General features: G+C 35.3%; 1 protein-coding gene and 1 long non-coding RNA gene across 11 annotated transcripts in view; both read right to left on the reverse strand.

Moving 5' to 3' along the window:
* The window catches only part of Pkc53E (Protein C kinase 53E), a 109,617-nt gene that overhangs the window by 44,040 nt on the left and 39,332 nt on the right, over nucleotides 1–26,245 (reverse strand). For all 4 annotated transcript variants that reach the window (XM_089854959.1, XM_089854960.1, XM_089854957.1 and 1 more), the window contains exons 2-3: nucleotides 25,946–25,977; nucleotides 25,036–25,118 (exon numbers count right to left, since the gene is read on the reverse strand). In XM_089854959.1, the coding sequence (XP_089711085.1) occupies nucleotides 25,036–25,118; nucleotides 25,946–25,977 (115 nt within the window). The remainder of the gene's footprint in view (nucleotides 1–25,035; nucleotides 25,119–25,945; nucleotides 25,978–26,245) is intronic.
* On the reverse strand, nucleotides 16,025–21,064 carry LOC149618403 (uncharacterized). 7 transcript variants are annotated; one of them, XR_016375358.1, is made up of 4 exons: nucleotides 20,627–21,064; nucleotides 20,410–20,487; nucleotides 19,781–20,355; nucleotides 16,025–16,351 (listed from the first exon to the last, which is right to left on the reverse strand). It is a non-coding gene; the product is annotated as an uncharacterized LOC149618403 (long non-coding RNA). The 7 variants fall into 7 exon arrangements; XR_016375362.1 differs by lacking the exon at nucleotides 16,025–16,351 and having other exon boundaries at nucleotides 19,693–20,164; nucleotides 20,227–20,316; XR_016375361.1 differs by lacking the exon at nucleotides 16,025–16,351 and having other exon boundaries at nucleotides 19,693–19,921; nucleotides 19,996–20,355.

Below are 26,245 nucleotides of genomic sequence, written 5' to 3' on the forward strand. Positions count from 1 at the left end.
GAGGAGAGATGGCGAAATAGCCCGGCTAACTCCTTTTACGTCCCCCCTTGTATTTTGAAAGGGGGGCTGGCTGGGACTACGGCACGCGCGAATTAATACTTCGGCATCTTATACCTTCTCCCTAATAAACTAGATATCGCTTCTTGCCCTTAGTCTATGTAGGGCAGACTTATCAGAAGAAACACCTTGTAAAGGTCAAGTACATTACTAAGAGTGATTAGCCCCTCGTGACAGACAATGATGACGTGAGTTAAAGTCCAAAAAACGAAAAGACCAAAATGAAATATCAATAACTTTAGTAGCGGTAGAAACTGACACGCCCACTTTTCGACTTTGTGTAAGTGACATAACGAGCTCTAACTCCCTTTGGGTCAAAAAAAGGAAACTAGATGGCATTTCAGATTTTATTCTATTCCCATTTTTCTTTTTGGCTTTTTCGCTCTATTTGAAGGTTGTCTAGGTCTAAAAAACTGTTCACCTAGTAGTTTAATAGGCCAATTTACGTATTACCATAAACCTATCGTAATCCCCCCTCCCCCATAAGTTACTCGTAATAATTGAAAAAATATTATTTTAGAGTGAGTAGCTCCTCGATGTCTATTTCTTTAAAAGCCTCGCTAAGCTACTCTCAAGAAACAATGGAATGGTATTATTTTTCGTCCATTATTTGCTTCTATATATTTTTATATTACTTCAGAACATTGCTATGACATTCAATTGTTCTCTTATCCATTAAAGCATAAGTGTATAATTACATACATAAGTTTATAAGTGATATGTTCCGTTCCATAAGTATGAATGGCACTACCAATACAAGTTCGTAATGCTACTGAGAGATGGACTTACAGTTCTCGAGATAACTATAGTTCGAGAAGGAGAACGACGGAATCAAGCGAGTCAATTGAAGTCCTATTATACACTCGGTTGGTGGTGGTTAATTAATTTTGCAGCTAGGACCAAGTTCCATCTAGGTCCTATTTAGACTGAACTTACTAAGTTACCCAAATTTTACAGCAGCGCCCCACTCACCAGGCCTATGTCGCTTTACCCTGAATATATGATCTCCCTACTTCAATCACTTCAAAATTACAAGCTCCAGTTTCTAAGTTACCAGAGATTAACAACCTTATGGAACGGAACATATCCTATGAACTTCAAAGAGTTCACCGAGCATCCAAAATTGGTGAACGACTTTTAGCCCAATCTAACGTCTTTGCGTTTACATACCCCACCAAACAATATTCCATCTTAAAGGCCGACTTCCAGCGAAAAGGGTTCTAGCGAACTGAAAACCGAGCATCGAGACTAACAATGGCGCGACCGTGCCGATTTTCGAATCCCCGCTGGGGTAAAAGATGGAAGGGTTCTAGCTAACTGAAAGCCGTGCAATCAGTGGTTCTAACGAACTGAAGATACACAATAGGAATTTCCTTCAGGGGAAAGCAAAAATTCGAGAGTAAATAAATTGAAAAGGATTTCTATTGTTCATCTTCAGTTCGCTAGAACCACATTGCACGGCTTTCAGTTAGTGAGAACCCTTCCAACTTTTACCCCAGCGGGGATTCGAAAATCGGCACGGTCGCTCCATTGTTAGTCTCGATGCTCGGTTTTCAGTTCGCTAGAACCCTTTTCGCTGGAAGTCGGCCTTTAACCCCTACAAAAAGCAGACGAAACTGCGTTTTTGAAAAAGGGATTATAAAGCTATCTCAGAAGCTTTAGAGTAACGTGACCTATGCTATTTGCCCTTGGAAGCAAAGTGGTACCAAACATGGTTGCCCACTGCCAAAGCTAAGCCCGTGACGTTTTACCTAGACACTGACGTCACAACTAATATAGCTCTATTCATCAAATTGTAAACCGACCCTCTTGAGTCTACCTAAGGCTAAAACCCAGTGCAAATCGTTTCTAACTTAAGATAAACAACCTAACCCAACCCAGTCTGGCCATTATTATTTACTTTCGATTAAAAACAAAGATAAGCTTAATTTACTTGTCCTTCAAGTTGCTAAGCTACTACTACGATCCCCTTTCGCTATAGAGGACAGACAACACAAGCGTGCAAAAAATTGTATTTCCCGATGAAAGTACAGAGGAGACAGATTTATCTTATCTCGAAGACTATAGAAACAGGAACGGTTGGCAACCATGCAGTCGATACATGTCCTTGCTTTTCTTTACTTAAACCTCTTTATTAGAGCCTGACACGCGCCTGCTTCACGTACCCACCCGTGAACAAAGAGAATGTTCCAAGAGGAGTAGAAGATTCATGGTGTTCTTACAAAAGGGGGTGGGTAATTATAGGACCGAAGCAGGGAAAAGGGAGGTGAGATGGATTGGAAATGATGATGGGCGACCTGCGGCACCGTATCTCTCCCAGTGTACCTCGCGCACGCCCCTACCCTTTTGGTAGGCGATTGCTAAGTGCTGCCGCGTCGCGCCATTTTATTTGTATGAAAACTAGCTTCTATTTTTAAGACAGAGGGAGCGTCCTTTACAATTTCGTCCGGTACGACCCTACCTAGCCGCTGAGGATCATCCTGGGAGGATTACGGTGCCGGAGGTGGGGGTACAGAGGCAACGCTATAGGTATGGGGGTTTCCACTCCATTCCTCTCTCCTTCAAGACCGAAGTATGTACAAGAGTGGGATGCGTGGTTCTATGGGAAATTCTCTGACTTTGCTGAAATTTTTAAAATTCCCTGACTTTTCGGCTCATTAATAAATTCCCTGACTTTTCCTGTTTTCCAGGTTTTCCCTGACCAGTGGCAACCCTGAGTATAGCATTTCTATTTCCACTCCTCAGGCTCATGGCACATTCTCTTTGCACCGATACGACGTCCCACAGTTCCTCTTCTATTGTCTGTCCCATTGGGGCTTTAATAAGACAGGCGTAACGGCAACTCCCTGCCTTTGGTTGTATAAGCCTGTATGATGAGATAACACGGAGCTGCCTTTTCCATAAACATAAAGGGCTTTTCACTATCTTTCACTTGATAGAACATAGGCTGGTCTCATCGGTTCCCTTCCATGGATGACCGAGGCTTAGGGGAAAGAGTACGCGTAAACAATAGGGGTCAAAGATCAAATTTCAAAGTACCCCTACGGCACGGTACCATAAGGGTCCCGGCAGGAATACATACAGCTAATTGGAATCATTGTGTACTACATCCATTTTAATTTCTCAACGTATCTAGGGAGGAGCTAAACTAATCAATATGTATGACGAATTTTGCCCATAGCGAATTACTAACCTACCTCTGTGCCTGTTGCGCCTGCGCACGCCACCTAGGAACTGGTGTTACTACCAACCAATGAAACAACAGTTAGAAAGACGCCCTGAGAATTGTGAGACGCGTGATGGATTGAATAGTAAGTTCTGAAGCCCGGTATACCCACAAAATTCGAATTCATAGAAATTAAAATGGGAGAAATTAGGGCACAATAATTCCAAGTAGCTGTATTTATTCTTGGTCAACAGTGATAGGGGAGTTGGATATCCCAGTCTACAAAGACTTCTTCCAATACTGAATGTTAACCATTAACAAAAGCACGCTGATAGCTTATGGCGGCGACCATAAAATTTCAAATGAAAAAACAAAGGCTTAATGAATACTAATGTCTTCAAAACGACACGTGAAGGGGTGCTCCATAAATGGAAGGGTAATTAAATGACCAACATTAATTTGAGAATCGAAAATGTTAAATGACATAACTTCTATGAGCAGCCCTTATATTTTGATTGAGCCCCCACAAGGGATGCATGCACCCCCTAACCCACAAGTTATGAATGAATGAACACTTCTCCAATGTTAATTCATCAGTAACTTTTGGGTTAGGTGGGGTGCATGCATCCCTTGTGGGGGCTCAATCAAAATCTAAGGGCTGCTCATAGAACTAATTACATTTAACATTTTCCATTCACTCAAAATTCAGTTGATTTCCCATAGAACCCTCCCAACACCCTGTATATTTAATTAATTTAAGTCTAATCAAAGTTTAATCAAAATTGAAACGATAACAGAATGAGAAACTAGGCCTATAGATAAGAAAATTCACAGTGGAGTAAACATAATATAAAACTCAATAGAAATAGGTATCAGTATAGAATAAATTAATATAAATATATAGAGATGTATGTTAAATATTTATCAAAATACTAGAAGAAAACGAAAATTAATTAATTTCCACGTTAATACATAGTCTAGACCTAGACTAATACCTCAAATCGTCCGGGAATCAATTGGCTTTAAATTGTACCAGGAATAAATACAGCTACTAGGAATTACTGATCTCCCATGTTAATTTCTATGCGGGGTTTGTGGGTATACCGGGCTGGAGAACTTACTACGCGTCATGCATCTCATAATTCTGATGGTGTCTTTCTAACTGTTGTTTCATTGGTTAATAGCAAAGCCAGTTCCAAGACGCGCAGGCGCACGGTGCAACAGGCATCGAGATAGATTATTAATTCGCTATGAGTAAAATTCGTCATACATAATTATTAGTCTGTAGCTCCTCCCACAAAGCGTGCCTAGATACGTTGAGAAATTAAAATGGTGGCTACACAATGATTCCAATTAACTGTATGCATTCCTAGTTGTACATGTAATAGATTATTAATTTGCTATGGGTAAAATTCGTCATACATAATGATTAGTCTAGCTAGCTCCTCCCACAAAGCGTGCCTAGATACGTTGAGAAATTAAAATGGATGTAGCACACAATGATTCCAATTAACTGTATGCATTCCTGGTTGTACACGTAATAGATGATAGATGGGGTATAGTCCGCGTAATGATAGGAACATGTGGCCATTTCGTAGGAGCAATTTGCGATATCGATAATATTTTAATCCAATTTAAGAAGTTAGGTTGAGCTTTTAAAAGACCCTTATAGATTGGAAAATCCAATCTTCTCCTTACGCGAAATTACGTGCACACGAAACCTCAGGAGGCTTCTTATGGGTTTTCATCTAAGAAATACCCTTTAATAATATATTAATATAATATAATATAATAACGCCCTAGATAAAACAAGATAGGGGTTTCTTGTCTTTATAAAAATATCAAAGCTTTAATTCCACCTTGAAAATGGTACCGTTAAGGTGTAGCCCTTGGTATTTTGGCATTATTTGTATGATAAAATGTATTATTATTTAGTATTTACCTATATACTCGTTAAGTCTTTTACAACCAACTGTATTAATAACCAAAAATAGCCAAGACTAATTCTACTATTTATTATCTATTACAAGATCTCATTCACGTAAAGAGTAAAAATCGTTAAGCTTCATGCAACTTTTAGGTATTAATCCACGATTCTTAAGCCTAACCCTAATTCCACCTTATTAACAACCCAAAATGGTTAAGCCTACCACAACTGTATTAATTTGTAAAAATCGTTAAGCCTAGGTATTAATCTACGATCCTTAAGCCCAATTCCACCCTATTAACAACCAAAAATGGTTAAGCCTAATTCTTAACTTCTACTATTATTATCAATAAGAATAATTCTAAAGTTATACTATTTGCCTAAAAATCATTAAGCCTAATACCACTATTTATCTAAAATCAAATGTAACCTATAAGCTCTAAGCCTAATTCCACTATTTATCAAAAATCAAATGTAACCTATAACCTCTAAGCCTAATTCCACTATTTATCCAAAATCAAATGTAACCTATAACCTCTAAGCCTAATTCCACTATTTATCAAAAATCAAATGTAACCTATAACCTCTAAGCCTAATTCCACTATTTATCCAAAATCAAATGTAACCTATAACCTCTAAGCCTAATTCCACTATTTATCCAAAATCAAATGTAACCTATAACCTCTAAGCCTAATTCCACTATTTATCCAAAATCAAATGTAACCTATAACCTCTAAACCTGATTCCACTATTTATCCAAAAGCAAATGTAACCTATAATCGTTAAGCCTAATTCCAATATTTATCTAAAATCAAATGTAATCTATAATCGTTAAGCCTAATTCCACTATTAATCTAAAATCAAATGTAACGTATAACCTCTAAGCCTAATTACACTATTTATCTAAAATCAAATGTAACCTATAACCTCTAAGCCTAATACTAATATTTGACTAAAAAGTGTTAAGTCTAATTCTACTATTTACCTAAAATCAAATGTAAGCTATAATCCTATATAAATCAAAAAGGTTCGCAAATCGCAATAATCTATTACATTTTAAATCAAAACTTCCTCCAAGACTACCCGATCCAACTGATTTTAAGAAACAATTATTTTACTTTGAAGGACCGAAACTCAACAAGAAGATAACAACTGTAATGACTGAAAGTCGTTTGATATTAATTAGGTTTAGTTTCAATCAAATTCAATGAATATTGTATTACACAGTATCTGTAAAGGTAGAGAACGAGCGAACGACACTGGTTTAAGACCATATATATCTATGTTTAAGACGAAGGCAGGGAATGGGATCTTAACGTGAAATGTTCCATGGGAAAGAGAGTTAATCCTTTTGTAAGCCCCTATCCTATCTTGGGAAGTCCTCCTTCTTGCAGTCTTGATCCTCCCCAGGGGGTCAAAAGGATGGACTTTAACGGATGAAATCCTTAACGGACACGGGCAGGCAAGGCATTGCAACTTTCCAGAGTAAACACATATTATCTCCACTCACTATATACATTTTAACGTACATACTATGCGGGATATGGGATTGCCATTGGATAACGTTCAACCAGGGATAGATTCAACTTTATAAGTAGGAATGGAGAACAGAGTAATTAATATCTGGGAGCGCGTCAAATCCCGGACGGACCCCCTTCCACGGGACGGAGAGGGGGGTATGAAAGAAGAGACGGACTGGTCATAGCGACAGAGGTAAAAAGGAATTACGTCATTATTTCTCGCCGTCCCCGTCAGCAACGTCATCAAAACGTACTTTAAGTGAGCCAGCCAATAAGATAATTTAAACTTTTCGTTACATTTACATTACGTGTTGGAGGGAGACTATAATGGGCGGGCTATGAGTCGGAATAACTGAAGTAAATACTAACCGTTCTCCATTCCTACTTCTAAAATTAAATCTATCCCTGGTATAAACATAAATAATTAAACAAATAATTTAAATTCAATCCTTTTGGAATTTGGTCAAATAAATAAGTAATAAATAAATAAAAGAATGAAAGCTGTGTCCCTAAATTTTGAAAAAATAAAATAAAACAATGAACGTTGCACAACATCCCTAAATCTTTCAAAAGTAGGAACAAACATTACACTCGGAAAAACTTTCTACTTCCGGAAACCAGTAAAAAAGGGGCATTCTTTGAAAGAGAGGTCAAACTGCTAGAGTTTATAGGGTCACTGTGCAATAAACAATGGATAGCCACCGCTCCGTTCCGTTATGGAACCACCAACCCTAAAGTCACTCTAAAGAAAAAAGAATAACATTCCACGCATTTCTGTTGGGCAGCGCCACCTAACGACAAAGAAAATAAAACCGAGGGGCCATTCACTCGGTGTATCTTTGATCAGACTAAAGATTTTATCATAAGCTCATAAGATATGTTCCATCCCTAATTTTGTTAATCTCTGGTAACTTAGAAAGTGGAGCTTGTAATTTGGAAGTGATTGAAGTAGGGAGGTCATAGATTCAGGGTAAAGCGACATACGCCTGGTGAGTAAGGCGCTGCTGTCAAATTTGGGTAACTTAGTAAGTTCAGACTAAATAGGACCTAGATGGAACTTGGCCCTAGCTGCAAAATTAATTAACCACCTGCACCGAGTGTAGCAGGTAGGACTTCAATTGACTCGCTTAATTCCGTCGTTCTCCTTCTCGAACTAGTTATCTCGAGGACTGTAAGTCTCTCAGTAGCATTACGAACTTGTATTGGTAGTGCCATTCATACTTATGGAAGAAACATATCACTTATAAACTGCGTGTAATCTTTAAAAGCCCTACCCTTGCATGACAGTGCTAAAATGAAAAACGATTACGAGTAATCTATAATCAATATGTTTCGATGCTAAGAGTGATTAGCCCCTCGGATAAAAATGAAGAAAAAAACGAAAAAAAAAAACTTTCCAGGACATTCTTTCCTTTTTCAAAGAAAAAATAAGGAAAACCATCTAAAGGATGGTCAGGGAAACCATTCACAACCAATGACTTGTAGGAGGAACTATTACATAAAATTTGCAGTCTTCAAAAGGGGTTACTTTGTGGTGTATTCCCAATTAGGATATTGGACATTTTAAGATAGGAAGTAAATGGTTCACTTCCGGGGAAGTGAATCTTTTTAAAAAAGCAGCAATTTAAAGAAGTAGAGATGAAAACCCAAAATTTATTCTAAGTGACTGTTGCTTTTAAGGAAATTTAATGTACCCAAGAAATGAACTTTGAATAATAATAATGAAAACGTAAAATATTACACATACAGGGTGTTGTATTGTGTTATAAAAAGGGGTGTTGGGTAATTATAGGACCTAAGTATTTATTGTACATGAGTGGGATGCGTGGATGGTTCTATGGGAAATCAATTCTGAATTTTGAGTGAATCGATGAAATGTTAAATATAAGAAGTTCTATGAGCAGCCCTTAGATTTTGATTGAGACCCCACAAGGGAAGTGCATGTGCACCCCTAACCCACAAGTTATCATGAATGAACATTGGGGAAGTGTTTATGATTGGATGACCCCCTTAAATTTAATAAGAAATTAAGGAACTGAATAGACAATTAATGATTTCTAATTTAATTAAGGGGTCATCCAATCATAAACACTTCTCCAATGTTCATGACATAACTTGTGGGTTCAGGTGTGCATGCATCCCTTGTTGGGGCTCAATCAAAATCTAAGGGCTGCTCATAGACGAAGGAAGTTACATTTAACATTTCAAAATCGAGTCACTCAAAATTCAATTGATTTCCCATAGAACCATCCACGCATCCCACTCATGTACCTATACTTCATCCCAATAATTACCCACCACCCTTTTTTCAAGAACACCATGTGTCTCTTTCTGACTTATTGTGTGTAATTATTAACTTATGCATAAAGTGAAGTGAAAAGGAAGCGCAACTTTGATAATGCATTCCTAACGATGGATGAACGTTAATCATGCCTCGCTGAAGTTTTAAGTTCTTTTGAACAATCCGAGTGACTTCAGCGTGACTAGAGTAGGTAACTTATACGCGTAATAACCCTATTTAGAATATATATTTTTTATGTGTGGGAATAATGGGGGCAATTTGTTGCTAAAGAGCTAGGGTATCGGTTGCCCTGGAGATTCAACTTTATTCAATACTAAAGTATCTCTTTTCCTTGCCTATCGCAGACATCTCAAAAAGAATTTATTTTTTATAAGTATTTATTCTTTTCTTGCAGCGTCTGAATTTTACCAGGGATACATACAGCCACTAAGAATCATTGATCTCCCATATTAACTTCTATGATTTCGGGTTTTGTGGGTATACCGAGCTAGAGAACTTACTACGCGTCACGCTAAGATCATAATTCTGATGGCGTCTATCTAACTGGGATTTTATCATTGGTTGGGTAGCAATAAGAGTTCCTAGGCGCGCAGGCGCAAGGTGCAACAGGCAGCTAGAAACAATTCATTATGGGTAAAATTCGTCATATATAATGATTAGTCTAGCTAGCTCCTCCCTCAAAGCGCGCCTAGATACGTTGAGAAATGAAAATGGTGGATACACAAAGATTCATTCCTAGTAGCTGTATTTATTCCTGGTACAGTTTAGCATGGTAAATGGTCTATGAAAATGATCTAGGTTATTTCAATCGTTGCTGATAGTAGAGTTAAATGTCTTACAAAATTTAAATATTTGAATAGGCCTACATGTCCATTTTTTTAGGCCAAATGTACTTGGACAAATCAATAAAGTCCACCTTCAAAATCACTCAACTGTTTTAAGTTAAATTTAAAAAACAAATGAATTGTCGTATTTCTTTTTCCTTAAATTAGAATCAAGAAGTGATATCTAGTTTATTAGGAGGAAGGTATAAGATGCCTAAGTATTAATTCGCGCGCGCCATAGTCCCTGCAATCGCCCTTTCATAATACAAGGGAGGCGTAAAAGAGGCCACCGGGATATTTCGCAGCCTCTCCTCAGTCGGAAAATACAAGTAATTTTTTACCTCAATCGCGTCGCGCTGACGTGCACGAGTTTTCAAGAACCAATGAGATGCTGCAGCTGGTTGTAATTTAGAGGCGGCGGGGATTAACAGTCCGGACAGGATACGTAACGTTTGGACTGGAGATAAAGCTGATAACGTGGCGAATTTATACCTTCTCCCTAATAAACTAGATATTACTTCTTCCTTAAGGTTATGGGTATGAAAATTTCCACTTTGTCGTCTGCATACCGTCCAATAAATGTTCCCGATTACCCTATATATCAAGCAGACGACACTATGTACTCCCTTTTTGAAATGAACCTAGCTAGATTATAAATATGGCGAGTTTATACCTTCTCCCTAGTAAACTAGATATCACTTCTTGTCAGAATATTAACTTATCAGATTGTGAATGCTTAAATTAAGGGGCGTGTTTATTTTAGGGCAGCGCCACGCTGCGACCAATATTGAAACCTTTTCGACTCAAACCATGTCCATAACATGATTTATGTGTCGAAATATTTCGGAACTCTTCCGCTAGGGGTGACTATAGGCGATGCCATTAGAAGATCAGATCGGGGATTTTAGTCATCTGTGTTTAATGGCCTTAGATCTGTTGAACACGCTACACACTGTACATTATTATTATATGACAAAGCAAGCTAGGCTAATTAACTTTCAAATGCAATTTACAAGCCTATATACGCCCATGCAATTTGAAACCAAATTTATTTGTAACGAAAAACCTAAAAATCAATTTACTTTCTGGATATGTAATTACACACCAGTTTACTAAATTCCCTCCCCCTAAGAATAAGAATAAAAAATTATTAAAATAAAGAGTCCAGCAAGATAAAAATTCAATCCAATTTTTTTCTCCTGAAATTGTTTTCGTTTTCTTGCAAAAACCCTTTTGTCCCCGGCAATTTTTCGCAACAAAAAATAAATATTTTTTCTTTTTTGAACTTTTATTTTCTTGCGTCACGTTTCTTTGCCATTTAAGAAGAAAATCCTATAACAACGAACGTTTTATCTATTTTTAATGTATGGACTATTTTCAGTTACATCATAAGTCTATAAGATATATATTCCGTTCCATAAGTATGAATGGCACTACCTGTATTCAAGTTCGTAATGCTACTGAGAGACTTACAGTACTCGAGATAACTAGTTCGAGAAGGAGAACGACGCAATTAAGCGAGTCAATTGAAGTCCTAACAACACTCGGTAGTGGTTAATTAATTTTGCAGCTAGAACCAAGTTCCATCTAGGTCCTATTTAGTCTGAACTTACCTTGGAAGAGAGAAGTACTGGAATGGAAAATACGATACCTCTAACATAAGCCGTACGTACCCAGGCGCGGGACAGGAGGGGGGCGAATTTGGTTGAACGTCAGTCTGTAGCGGCACCTAGTGTTGAAATTTATTCTTATTTTGTGAAATTCGTCTGCTTTTTTCAGTTTCGAAAAAAATAAATTCAGTGACGGGCGGGCGGCACGGTCTAGGCTAACTTTTCTCTTCCAAAGTTTAGCAACGCGCAATTCGCAACTGTTTTTATTATTTTTACTCTGTTTAGTTATGGGGAAGTACTGCTGTTACATTAATTGTGTTACATTAATGGTAAAAGTGACTTCCGATATCATAAAAATATAAATAAAGAGTACTTCCCTCTTCCAAGCCTGAACGTTCGCCATAAAAATAAAAGTACTTTTACTTCAAAATTACTCTTAAAGGTGGCAGCACTATATGACGTTCAACCAATTGCGCAATTCCGTGTCCCGAGCTTGGGTACCGCAAGATTTCCATTCCAGTTACTTCCCTCTTCCAAGAACTTACTAAGTTACCCAAATTTGACAGCAGCGCCTCACTCACCAGGCGTATGTCGCTTTACCCTGAATCTATGACCTCCCTACTTCAATCACTTCAAAGTTACAAGCTCCAGTTTCTAAGTTACCAGAAACTAACAAACTTATATTATGGAACATATCGTATGAACTTATGGTTACACTCGTTTGCGTGATTGTGTAACTCCGCCTAACTTCGACTTTTAGAGTATTTTCAAACTTGAATTTACATTTTTATCTATCGAACGATCAAGTATTATAAAGGAACAAATCGATTTGTATTGAATTTATATAGTCTACGATTACATGTGTCTTGTATCGGCGAAAAATATTAGTGTCGGGAAAATAAATATTAGTGTCTGAGAATCAGTTTTCAAAATAAAAACCAACAGAATTTCTTTTGAACCACGCCTCTCATCGGTCACGTGGCTCTAACGCAATTCATATAATTTATACCCACGTGCCACTGCCTTATTTGGAGTCTCTTTAAATTAATTAAGGCCTACAAATTGACGTCATCAATAATTATAAAAAACCGTCTTGGTTTGGACCAAGGCCGAAAAAACAAACGATATGTTTGAGGTTTATCAATTGACTGAAGTTTCAGATATTGAAATTTTTTTCTAGTTATTTTTATCCACTCAATCCTTAATCAATATTTAATTCAATCAACTGATTTTACTGTTAATCGATCTAGTCCCTCTAAATTAATTGAAAAAATTACATATCTACGCTTTTTCAAGAACAATTACATTTTCCGAAAACATTTTATCATGAAATTAATTATTTTGAAGGGAGTACGTGTTGAGGCATCAGTATTGAATATTTGAAATGTTCTACTGGATGTCTAAAAAGAGCAAGCGAACTTTGGCATAACTCGAATGGAAAATGTAAATATTTAATTGATGCCAAACCAGGGTGTTGCGCGAATTTATACATTAAATTTCGTATATCGAAATGCTACATTTCTATTGTCGCCTCTATGAAGGTAAAGTTGCACTGGAACTTCCATTTCCATACCTAAGAATTTCTTGGTCATAACTCAGTCTTCATTTGAAACGTCACCCCTACTTTACACCGGTTACGTATTACGCGTAATCATTTTAGCAAGCGTAAAGATCATTTCGGAAAACACCGGGGCGAGGCCACCATTGGGGTGTATTCTCCCTCGCACCAAGGGTCATCGCCAGACGGTGCCAGAGTTCACTACGGGCAGGAGGCTAGTCAACTAGCACTGCCTATAGCGGTGCTTCTAAGCGAGCGAGAAAATGAAAGAGAGAAAACACCCCAATGGCGGGATCACACCTGTGTTTTAGTTTCTCTGTATGTAATTTCCAAACTCACTTACAAATGTACTGTACACCGATTACACTGAGTGATCGGTCGTTCGGGCGCTAGCGAGTGTCAAGCCATAACCATAACCATTCATGTACACGAATGTTTTATAGCGTTAGGTTAATAAGGTTGGCGGGCAAGCCCGGAGTGTCATGTACAGTACCGTTTACTAATGTGAAAAGGTTTCGATCTATATGGTAATATAATATAGTGTGTTGCGACGGCTCAGATGACCCATACACTGGAACCACTGGTGATTATAAAATGCAATATATTGGGAAAATAGAGGAAGGAAGGGGGTGTCGGAGTTAAATGTGACCTTGGCATAACTAGTAATGAATGATGTGTTTAACCATATTATCTCCGCGAGAAATGAATATAACAAGTCATTGATACTGAGAAGTATTTCTGTTTATGTGATCTTTACCCTTAACCACGCAGGATAAACTTTGTTGCTTTGTCTTAAGTAGACGACATTCACTGTAAACGACAGTCTTATCAACAACTTAAAACAGATTTAAACTTCTTTTGGTGCAAACTTGAAAATTTGTCAAGCCAGCAACAATTAAAACTATGTTGGTCAAGGTGCTTACAAGTTAGAGAGCATCGACACGAAATCCCTTCAAAATAATTAATTTCATGATAAAATGTTTTCGGAAAATGTAATTGTTCTTGAAAAAGCGTAGATATGTAATTTTTTCAATTAATTTAGAGGGACTAGATCGATTAACAGTAAAATCAGTTGATTGAATTAAATATTGATTAAGGATTGAGTGGATAAAAATAACTAGAAAAAAATTTCAATATCTGAAACTTCAGTCAATTGATAAACCTCAAACATATCGTTTGTTTTTTCGGCCTTGGTCCAAACCAAGACGGTTTTTTATAATATCTGTCACTTCAGTCTTAATGTAATTAAATTTTGAATAATCATGTTTGCTTCACCGTCATACATTTGCACTCTAAAATATAACGGTGCATTCAAACACCATATATGCTGTTTTTCCGGTGCCAAAAAAGACATCATTTAGGGTGTACTTTAACCCCATTTTTATGATCAATTCACGCCATTTGCTAATATTATTTGCAAGTATTAAGAAAATATTAGGCATTAATGCACCATTTACAGTGGTTTTTAACATCTTTGTTAGGCAATCTGTTGAACTTCTAATATTACTTAGTTTAATGGTGTTAAAAGTATGAAAAAAGTACGCTACCTCTGTCACATTATTAAACCAAGTGAAGTGAAATAGTTGTAAAATATTTATTTTTTCCATATTTAGCACCACGTTTATGGTGTAAAACAAATCGGTCAATACACCATTTCAAGTCCCTGTTTACCCATTTAAAGACCTGTTTACCCATTTAAAGACCCTATTTCCCCCGTTTTAACTTTTAAGGCCCTATTGACCCATTTCAAGTTAATTGTACTATGGTAATTAACCGCTTGCCTGCCTTACGACCGAATTCCAATTCGGCTGAAAACTACCGCAATTTGGCGGTTTTGGATTTGGTCTAATGGGACAAACATCTTGGCTTAAATTAAAATTCTATCTACGCCCGTTAACATCTGATTAACTTGAGTGGTTATGTAAAATGAGCAATAATCTCATCTATTTTGTAAAACATTAAGCAAAATTTACAGTTTTGAAGAATGAAATATTTTTAAATAGCAGAAATGCACCGTTATAAAGCGATTCGCTTATTTTAATTTTTAAGTCAAATTACGTAACACTGTAACGAACTTAAACGAAGTTTGAACATAGAATGAGTTCCCAAAAATAATTTTCTAACGTAATATAGTGCCTATGAAAAACCACATATTATTAAAAGAAAATATTTTTATTTTTAAACGCTGTCAACGATAAAACGTTTGTTATTATTGAACTTTTTTTTATTAAATTTATAACATTTATAGGATAAATACGTCTACTATTAAGAGGTACAATGCTTGAAATTTGTGTCTCAATGACACGTAACCTAACTAACATATGCCTTACCTAACCCGACCTATAAAACCAGCAATATTTTCAACGTTTTTTGTTGAGGGACCTTGAAAAATAAACGATTTTTTGGAAAAGGCCCGAGTTGATTAGTAATGACCTAATATTAATCTCGGTTTCTAAAATAAAAATAAAATTCTTATGCCATGAAATATTTTCCAATAAGCATGTATTTTTAAAAAATTGTGCATACAGACCTCAGAAAGGTTTTTAAGTGATGTTTTAAAAAGTAAAACATGCTCATTATTAAAACTAGAGGTGTACGGTTAACCGTTTCAATCGAATAATTCGATCAAATACCGAACCGAATTATTCGATTCGGTATTCGATAAGCCCATTTTCACTATTCGATACGAATATCGAATACCGAACTGACTATTCGGTTAAAGTTCGACTACCATAAATTTAGGTCCTTGGCAGTAGAGAGACCCACCTTATTTTAAAAATTATCATCCCGATTTTATTTGTCCTCCATCAAAAACTACCATCAAGTGCCTAGGAAAAGTTTAAACAATACTTGGCCACCAATGAGGAGAGGCATTTTGAAATTTAGGAGCTTCTAAATGTTTTTCTCATAGCTTTGTATTATTTATTTGCGAATAAAGGGTTACCACCCGATTAATGGCGAATAGTTAAGCCTAGTATTCGCGAGTATTAGGGTTAACTATTCGCGAATACTAGGCTTAACTATTCGCGATTAATCGGTTAGTAAAATATTTACCAAGGCCTAACTATTCGGTATTCGATTTGGAATAAAAACTATTCGATTCGGTATTTGATAAGGAAAATTTTTTAGTATTCGATAACCGGTTCGATACCCAAAAAGTGGTATTCGTACACCCCTAATTAAAACCAATCTGACTCTATTACATTAGTTGTTGCCCAAAATAGTTCATTTGGATAATTTTAACGGCATTAACATTTTTACTTAAAATCGTGTTCAGTCAGGATTGATATAATAAGAGAGCCTTCAACGTGTACAAACACAATAGGAAAGGTAGTGAAGTCCCACTGAACAAGACTATAAATATTCCTGTAAATCAGGCGCATGGTCCTGATATGGGGTGAACAGGGGTTTGATATGAGATTAATAGGGGTTTTAAATTGGGACATGAAATGGGGGTAAATTGGGACATGAAATGGGGGTAAATATCGACTTGAAATGGGGGTAAATATCGACTTGAAATGGGGGTAAATATCGACTTGAAATAGGGGTAAATATCGACTTGAAATGGGGGTAAATATCGACTTGAAATGGGGGTAAATATCGACTTGAAATGGGGGTAAATATCGACTTGAAATGGGTCGAAATATCGACTTGAAATGGGTCCAAATATCGACTTGAAATGGGTCGAAATATCGACTTGAAATGGGTCGAAATATCGACTTGAAATGGGTCGAAATATCGACTTGAAATGGGTCGAAATATCGACTTGAAATGGGTCGAAATATCGACTTGAAATGGGTCTAAATATCGACTTGAAATGGGTCCAAATATCGACTTGAAATGGGTCCAAATATCGACTTGAAATGGGTCCAAATATCGACTTGAAATGGGTCCAAATATCGACTTGAAATGGGTCCAAATATCGACTTGAAATGGGTCCAAATATCGACTTGAAATGGGTCTAAATATGACTTGAAATGGGTCTAAATATGGACTTGAAATGGGTCCAAATATCGACTTGAAATGGGTCCAAATATCGACTTGAAATGGGTCCAAATATCGACTTGAAATGGGTCCAAATATCGACTTGAAATGGGTCTAAATATGACTTGAAATGGGTCTAAATATGACTTGAAATGGGTCTAAATATGGACTTGAAATGGGTCAAAATATCGACTTGAAATGGGTCCAAATATCGACTTGAAATGGGTCCAAATATCGACTTGAAATGGGTCCAAATATCGACTTGAAATGGGTCCAAATATCGACTTGAAATGGGTCCAAATATCGACTTGAAATGGGTCCAAATATCGACTTGAAATGGGTCCAAATATCGACTTGAAATGGGTCCAAATATCGACTTGAAATGGGTCCAAATATCGACTTGAAATGGGTCCAAATATCGACTTGAAATGGGTCTAAATATCGACTTGAAATGGGTCTAAATATCGACTTGAAATGGGTCCAAATATCGACTTGAAATGGGTCCAAATATGACTTGAAATGGGTCTAAATATCGACTTGAAATGGGTCTAAATATCGACTTGAAATGGGTCTAAATATCGACTTGAAATGGGTCCAAATATCGACTTGAAATGGGTCCAAATATCGACTTGAAATGGGTCCAAATATCGACTTGAAATGGGTCCAAATATCGACTTGAAATGGGTCCAAATATCGACTTGAAATGGGTCCAAATATCGACTTGAAATGGGTCCAAATATCGACTTGAAATGGGTCCAAATATCGACTTGAAATGGGTCCAAATATCGACTTGAAATGGGTCCAAATATCGACTTGAAATGGGTCCAAATATCGACTTGAAATGGGTCCAAATATCGACTTGAAATGGGTCCAAATATCGACTTGAAATGGGTCCAAATATCGACTTGAAATGGGTCCAAATATCGACTTGAAATGGGTCCAAATATCGACTTGAAATGGGTCCAAATATCGACTTGAAATGGGTCCAAATATCGACTTGAAATGGGTCCAAATATCGACTTGAAATGGGTCCAAATATCGACTTGAAATGGGTCCAAATATCGACTTGAAATGGGTCCAAATATCGACTTGAAATGGGTCCAAATATCGACTTGAAATGGGTCCAAATATCGACTTGAAATGGGTCCAAATATCGACTTGAAATGGGTCCAAATATCGACTTGAAATGGGTCCAAATATCGACTTGAAATGGGTCCAAATATCGACTTGAAATGGGTCCAAATATCGACTTGAAATGGGTCCAAATATCGACTTGAAATGGGTCCAAATATCGACTTGAAATGGGTCCAAATATCGACTTGAAATGGGTCCAAATATCGACTTGAAATGGGTCCAAATATCGACTTGAAATGGGTCTAAATATCGACTTGAAATGGGTCTAAATATGGACTTGAAATGGGTCCAAATATCGACTTGAAATGGGTCCAAATATCGACTTGAAATGGGTCCAAATATCGACTTGAAATGGGTCCAAATATCGACTTGAAATGGGTCCAAATATCGACTTGAAATGGGTCCAAATATCGACTTGAAATGGGTCTAAATATCGACTTGAAATGGGTCTAAATATGGACTTGAAATGGGTCTAAATATGGACTTGAAATGGGTCTAAATATGGACTTTAGTGCTCATTTAATTGTAAAGATTAAATAGGAAAATTGAGACTGGGTGAAAGATAAGTGTAGTTTTAATTTCAATTAAATAAGGTATCCATGAATTTAACCAAAAAAATCGTGTTTTGCGTTAATTTCACCTTAATTTTACTTACGTTTAAAGGTTTATCTCGATTAAGTTTAGTTTAAAGGCTTATCTCGATTAAGTTTAGTTTAAAGGCTTATCTCGATTAAGTTTAGTTTAAAGGCTTATCTCGATTAAGTTTAGTTTAAAGGCTTATCTCGATTAAGTTTAGTTTAAAGGCTTATCTCGATTAAGTTTAGTTTAAAGGCTTATCTCGATTAAGTTTAGTTTAAAGGCTTATCTCGATTAAGTTTAGTTTAAAGGCTTATCTCGATTAAGTTTAGTTTAAAGGCTTATCTCGATTAAGTTTAGTTTAAAGGCTTATCTCGATTAAGTTTAGTTTAAAGGCTTATCTCGATTAAGTTTAGTTTAAAGGCTTATCTCGATTAAGTTTAGTTTAAAGGCTTAACTCGATTAAGTTTAGTTTAAAGGTTTAACTCGATTAAGTTTGGTTTAAAGGCTTATCTCGATTAAGTTTGGTTTAAAGGCTTATCTCGATTAAGTTTGGTTTAGAGGCTTATCTCGATTAAGTTTGGTTTAGAGGCTTATCTCGATTAAGTTTAATTTAAAGGTTTATCTCGATTAAGTTTGGTTTAGAGGCTTATCTCGATTAAGTTTAATTTAAAGGTTTATCTCGATTAAGTTTAATTTAAAGGTTTATCCGGATTAAGTTAAATTTAAAGGTTTATCCGGATTAAGTTTAATTAAAGGTTTATCCGGATTAAGTTAAATTTAAAGGTTTATCCGGAATAAGTTTAATTAAAGGTTTATCTGGATTAAGTTTAATTAAAGGTTTATCCTAATTAAGTATAATTTAAAGGTTTATCCTGATTAAGTTTAATTAAAAGTTTATCTTGATTAAGTGTGAAATAGAAATACGAGGCTTTATCAACAGCTATACAGTTTAAATATTAATTAAGTAGTACATTTAAAATTTATTCGAGTTTTTATCCAAAATATGTATATTTTATGCTTAAATTCACCCTAATTATACTTAATTATGTTGAAATTAATGAAGGATTGTGGTTTGGCAGTATTGATTTAGCTATAATTGAGCTTCAAAAAATTATTAACCTTAATTTTAATGTTTAGATGAGTTTTTGATTAGTTCCAATGCATTGCGTTCAATTTTTATCATGCCCCGTGCTAAATTTGCGGTAACGTGAAGATTAACAATTAAATATGTTGTACCGGGGAGCCCGCTACAACGGATCACTACAAAGGTTACAATTTTAATGAATGATGTGATTCCATAGTTTCGCTTAAATACCAGAAATTAAATCAAATACCTAAACAATTCATAGCAATTCTGACATATAAACAAACGGCAATAAGGACTGTGGAAATAGCGAACGCAACCCTCTGTTTACGTTGAAAAAATCTGCACATGGAATTTATTTGACTAAACGTAAAGACAATGTTCTCCTGGATTAACCAGCACCACTGTTACTTATATTTCTAAATTAAACAATCCACTCTTTGTAACAAATAATTTATAAAACGTAATATCATATACGGACTGTTTCTCCAGGAAAAAAATTGTTTTAACGAATCGTTTCCAACGTGGTTACGTTGAGAGAATCTGTGCTGATGTAAACATGGAAATTCCTCTACATTGGTTCAGTTTAAGGAAATATAATATCACACATCTTCACAATTAGTAGCATTTTAATGAGATTAACAAATAATGAAACCCTGTATACCTCCTATATTTGTTGGTAGCAGAAAACGAAGCAGACTGCGTATTTTTGAAATACAGAGCTGGAAATTAGCTTTTTTATCTTTAAAGGGGAAAGAAAGACACTATAAAGACTATATTACATAGACAAACTAAAATACAAATTAAGCCTTGGCCGTAAAGAACGTTCCAAAAACTTACTTTAAATGATATAAAAACCTCTGTTAACTGCAATTATTTACCTGAATTACTTTTCTAGACGAAAATTCGACCTGATAACGACGTATTTCTTATTAAGGGTGCTACAGTTAATTAAAAAATATATATAAAGGTGCTCAAGCTCGGATGAAATACCAAAGTAATTTGTCAGCGTCTACTGCTAGATAGTCTGACCCAAAAGTAATTTTTGACGTACTTTCAGAATTAACTAAAATTAACATACTTAGAGTTAATTGATTTAAATTAAACTAGCCGATAGCACACCTTGAATACTTAATTGTTAATTCAAGAGTATTCCGAAAAGTAACTTCGCTGTAGTTTTTCTGTGCGCGGTGGGGGTAAATCACGAAAAACCCCATGTTAATCTCCATAGGAAATTTAGTAAAAGCATGTGAATTTTGCTTTAACGTTACAAAAGGGTGTCAAGTCATATCTACAAGGGCCTACCGGCCCTGTAGAATAGTCTATCTCAATTAAAAGTCCAGAAATTCCAAATCAAACGCGAACTAGCTTAGAAGTTACAATCTCAGCCTGATAGAGTACTAAATAAAATATAGTTCATTTTACCTTATCATATTTTGGAAAAGGAAAGCTAGGCCTACATATACTTTTTCTTTTCCCCCAAATCGATTAATCGATTTTGAAATAATCGATAATATGTTTCCTTATTATCGGGGAATACCTCTTAAGTAAAAACAGGAATTCATACAGTTAATTGGAATCATTGTGTAGCCATATATCCCCCATGTTAATTTCTATGAATAGGGACTTGAAAATTCGGGCTTAACTCCGCCCCCTGCGCCATTATGGTATGTTTTTTTTAACAGAATGAAAGCTATATAAGCCCCTCCTCCTGGTATGTTTTTCAGCGCTAGTGGAAGGTAGCCTGACGTTTCATGACGTAGTACTGCAAAGACCCTATTTGGGTTTTGTGGGTATATCGGGCTTGAGAACTTACTACGCGTCACGCCGAGGTCATAATTCTGATGGAGTCTTTTATAACTGTAGTTTCATTGGTTGGTAGCAACACGAGGTCCTTGGTGCGCAGGCAGCGAGATACGTTATTAATTCTCTATGGGTAAAATTCGATTATACATAATGACTAGTCTAGCTAGCTCCTCCCACAAAGCGCGTTGAGAAATTAAAATGGTGGATACACAATGATTCCTAGTAGCTGTATGCATTCCTGGTACAAGTAACTCTACACGTCCACGCTGTATCAAGTACATGTTATTTGAACAGTATGTTTTTATGATACATTAAGCTTTTAGCTTTTTAGAACAATGCCGGCCGAGCATATTTTGATTGGTAATTAGTAATTTAAGAAAGGCTGTTGTTTTACGTAACTGGGCCAAAGATGATTAATTTTAATTATGTCTAATTAGGGTTAATTATGATTACAGTGTTTGTTAAGGGGAACTTCGCAAACAAAATTAACTAAATTTAAATATGAGTAAAAAGTCTTTATAGATGTTATACAAGGGCGAATTAATTATATTTGATTAAAAAAACGTTAATTAAAATTTATAAAAACATTTTAATTAATTTTTATCGCCTTTCAAAATTGCATAGGACTATTTTAGGTCTACAAAAGATGAATAACTTCAACTTCTCTATTTCTAAGCCAAGTTCATACGACTTGCGATCTAATTGGTTTAAAATTTCAGCCAATGAAAGAAAGGCACACCCCCATTTTATCAAATATGTCTAAAAAATCAAATACAATCAATTTGTTTGAACCATTAATTCACATTTTCTAGCAAAACCTACTGGCGAATGATTTAATTGGCTAATAGTTAAGCCAATAAAAGAAGGTAACAAACACCCCCTACCCCATTTTAACAAATTTCTAAACCCCCCCCAAAAAATTAAAAATAAACCACCTTCATTCTCCTTTTAAAATATAAAATCAAAATCAATTTGTTTGAACCTTTAATTGATACTTTCTATAAAAATATGAATGGCGAATGATCTAATTGGCTAATATTTAAACCAATAAAAGAAGGTAACACCCCCAAATAATTTTAACAAATTTCTAAACCCAAAAAAAATTTAAAAAAAATAAACCAAGTTCATTCTCCCTTTAAAATATAAATTGGTAGAAAAGCCCCTAATTAAATTAGTTACTAATTATTAATATTAATCGTTAATTAAATATTAGTTAAGATAAATGCGAACGAGCCTTCCATAACCATCCAATCATCTTTCCCCTATTAGAAACTAATACTAGCAATCTGCCACCATGGAGCAATATTAAAAGAGACGTAGATACATTTAAAGCATTTTTAATAAAACCTTCGTTCACACTCCAATAAAACTACTCCGTTAAATATTAAAACGAATAAAAAGAGGGCTCAAATTTCAGTGCGAACAGGCCAAAACCAGGCACGAGCTTCCCAGAATTGGTTGGCGCGTGAATCTGAGAACTTCAGCCAAGCGTAAATATTTGAGTTTAGCCTCTCGTGAAAATCCAGCCTAATTATTCAAAGTCACGAAAAATCAACAGGCTTTTCAAAAACCCTGAAAAAGCTCGTACCCCCGCCTTTAACACGCGCTGACAAGTGGTACGGGACCTAGTCTTTTGTTTTACATATTACGTGACATTATCGGTTGACTAAATTCATTTATAATCGTGTTATTTTTTTGATTTTTGGTGGTTGCTGGCTGTTAAAAATTGGGTTTGGTGTCGTTTAAGCTTGTCAGATCAGGTATATTGGTTTGTTTAGTATAATATTGTTGTTTACTATAAGTAAATATAGATTTACCATAATATTTTTGATTTTGTTAAAAATTTGTTTGGTGTTGTTTTAGCTGGTCATATCAGATATCACGGTTTGTATGTTTAGTAAATAATTGTTTGCTGAGAATAAACAGGATTGTCAGTAGAATTTTGAAGATATTTTTTAAATTCCCTGAGCTATATTGACCATCGGACAATTTTTTAAAAAATTCCCTGAGCTATATTGACCATCGGACAATTTTTTAAAAAATTCCCTGAGCTATATTGACCATCGGACAATTTTTTAAAAAATTCCCTGAGCTATATTGACCATCGGACAATTTTTTAAAAAATTCCCTGAGCTATATTGACCATCGGACAATTTTTTAAAATATTCCCTGAGCTATATTGACCATCGGACAATTTTTTAAAAAATTCCCTGAGCTGTATTGACCATCGGACAATTTTTTAAAAAATTCCCTGAGCTATATTGACCATCGGATTTTTTTTTAAAATTCCCTGAGCAATATTGACCATCGGAATTTTTTTTAAAATTCCCTGAGCTATATTGACCATTTACCAATTAGTAAAATCCCCAGCTGACTTTTTGACCCATTTTTAAATATTCCCTAATTATAGGCAAACAACTGTCAGAAAAGGGTTATCCCAAACAATTGTAATTTAAATTTGCTGACAAACACGAAACGTTACGCAACTTAACATTCCCTTTAATTAAAATCTCCAATAACGAGACCCTATGTACCTATATATTAATAAATATTTTAAAATGACTCCGTCCGTGGGCGGTTAGTTAGTTCATACTTCTGTTTACCAAAAAGGATTTTGCAAAATCAGCTTGATTGAAACCATCGCCCCAAGGTATACATATACAAACGTGAACCAAAACTGCAATCTTTGTTGCAGATGCATCAACCACGTGAGTGGGCGTAAGAAACCAGGAATACATACAGCTACTAGGAATAATTGTGTATCCATCATTTTAATTTCTCAACGTATCTAGGCACGGTTTGTGGGAGGAGTTAGCTAGACTAACGATTATGTATGAGGAATTTTACCCATAGCTAATAGGGAGGTAACAACTGGCTACGGGTAAGAGATAGTCTGACGTCACGCAGCCCCCTCTGGTTGGGATTTTAGCGCGTAGAATACTGTTTCCAAATTAACCGTTAGGAGGATGAAACTCCAGTAAGAGATAGAAGGGTCGGGTGTGACGTTTCAGGGTCAGAACTGTTAGTTCCCTAAAAATAATCAATCTCGTTACCTGTTGCACCTTGCGCCTGAGCCCCTAGGAACTGGCGTTGCTACCATCCAATGAAACAACAGTTAGAAAGACGCCGTCAAAATTATGATTAGGCGTGAGGGATAATAAGTTTTCAAGCCCGGAATACCCACAAAACCCGAAATCATAGAAACTAACATGAGAGGTATGGCTACACAATTATTCCTAGTAGCTGTATTTATTCTTACATCAACCCAAATTTATAATATTTTCCCAGTTATTTTTAGTTTTCTAAGCCTTTGCTTATCATTTTTCAATCAATCAGTTCTAATTTGTGGACTAACTAATAAATATATTAATATTTCTAATTTCACTGACTTTTAATTTTTAATTCTACAAAATCCAATTAAAATTTGTAATTTCAGTAATTTCATGGTAATGATAAGAAAATAACAAATATTGTGGTTACTTACGTCAGAATCGACTCCTTTGTCGGCACCAGGGCATTTGAAGGTCACAAATTCATGGCATCTTTTATGTACAACAAAACTGCATACTGTAAAATAAAAAAAAATAAAAATTAACAAAATTGTTAATTAAATAACCTCAAAAATAAATAAAACTAATTAAACTTCACAGAATACAGGTTGTTTCTATCTCTATTTTGCCCTAACCCCCGAATATCAATTAGTTTTAATTCACAATCACTTAATTAATTAACTTGAATTCAATAAGTTAATAAGGACCTTTTTTATTAAAATATTAATATTAATATTAATATATACCTATATATTAAAATTGGAGTAATAATTAATACTTTTTGATTAAATAAAAAAAAACTCCATCAAAAGTTGGGGGGAGGGCTAGTAGCCTAATTGAGTTGCCATCGTTAATTTTTGGCACATTGATCTTAATTAACTGGGCACGTACATGAAAATCCATTAGCAAAGTACATTTACTACTTCTATACTGGCTCTCATTGCTTTGTGTCTGACATTTTGAAAAATGTTTATTAAATTACAAATAATGAAAAGCTGAGTGAGCTGCGAGTTTCATAATAAATCAGAAGTAAATTCAATCGAAATTATATCATCACATCTCAATTATTTGCGGGAAAACAAACACCAGGGAGCCCAGCCAAAAATTTAAACTCCTTATAGGGAAAATAGGATTTTTTTCCTGAATTTTATAGGACTTGCCAAACTAAGTCAAAAAAATTTAGGATATTATAGGACATGCCTTTCATGAAATTATAGGATAATATATTACAGATTCAATAATATAGGTTTTTAGAGGACCACTGAGCTCCCTTACAGTTGTATACAATATATAAAATAAATTTTATTTTATTTAAAAAAATATAATAATAACAAAATAACTTACTTTGGCACTGAAATCCTTGTTTACCAAAACCCCTGAAAAGACACAAAAAGATTTGGGATAAGATTAAAACAATTATTGACAAACATAAATAATTAAATTGAATATAGTTAATTAATTTTAGGGTAGAAGCCAGCTCATGGACCTTAACTTTATAGTATATCTAATACCAAAGCCTTCCTTATGCAATAATTTCCGAATTTTACGAGATTTTTGTAATAAATATACATGAATTTGTCTATTTCTTGACATACATAAAACCTTTCTTTCTTTGTGGAAGTAGAAAGAGGAAATAGTTATAAA

The sequence above is a fragment of the Phalangium opilio genome, unplaced genomic scaffold, assembly GCF_054372755.1.
Source record: "Phalangium opilio isolate 3A_F unplaced genomic scaffold, DU_Popi_V2 ptg000209l_1, whole genome shotgun sequence".
Lineage (NCBI taxonomy): Eukaryota > Metazoa > Arthropoda > Arachnida > Opiliones > Phalangiidae > Phalangium > Phalangium opilio.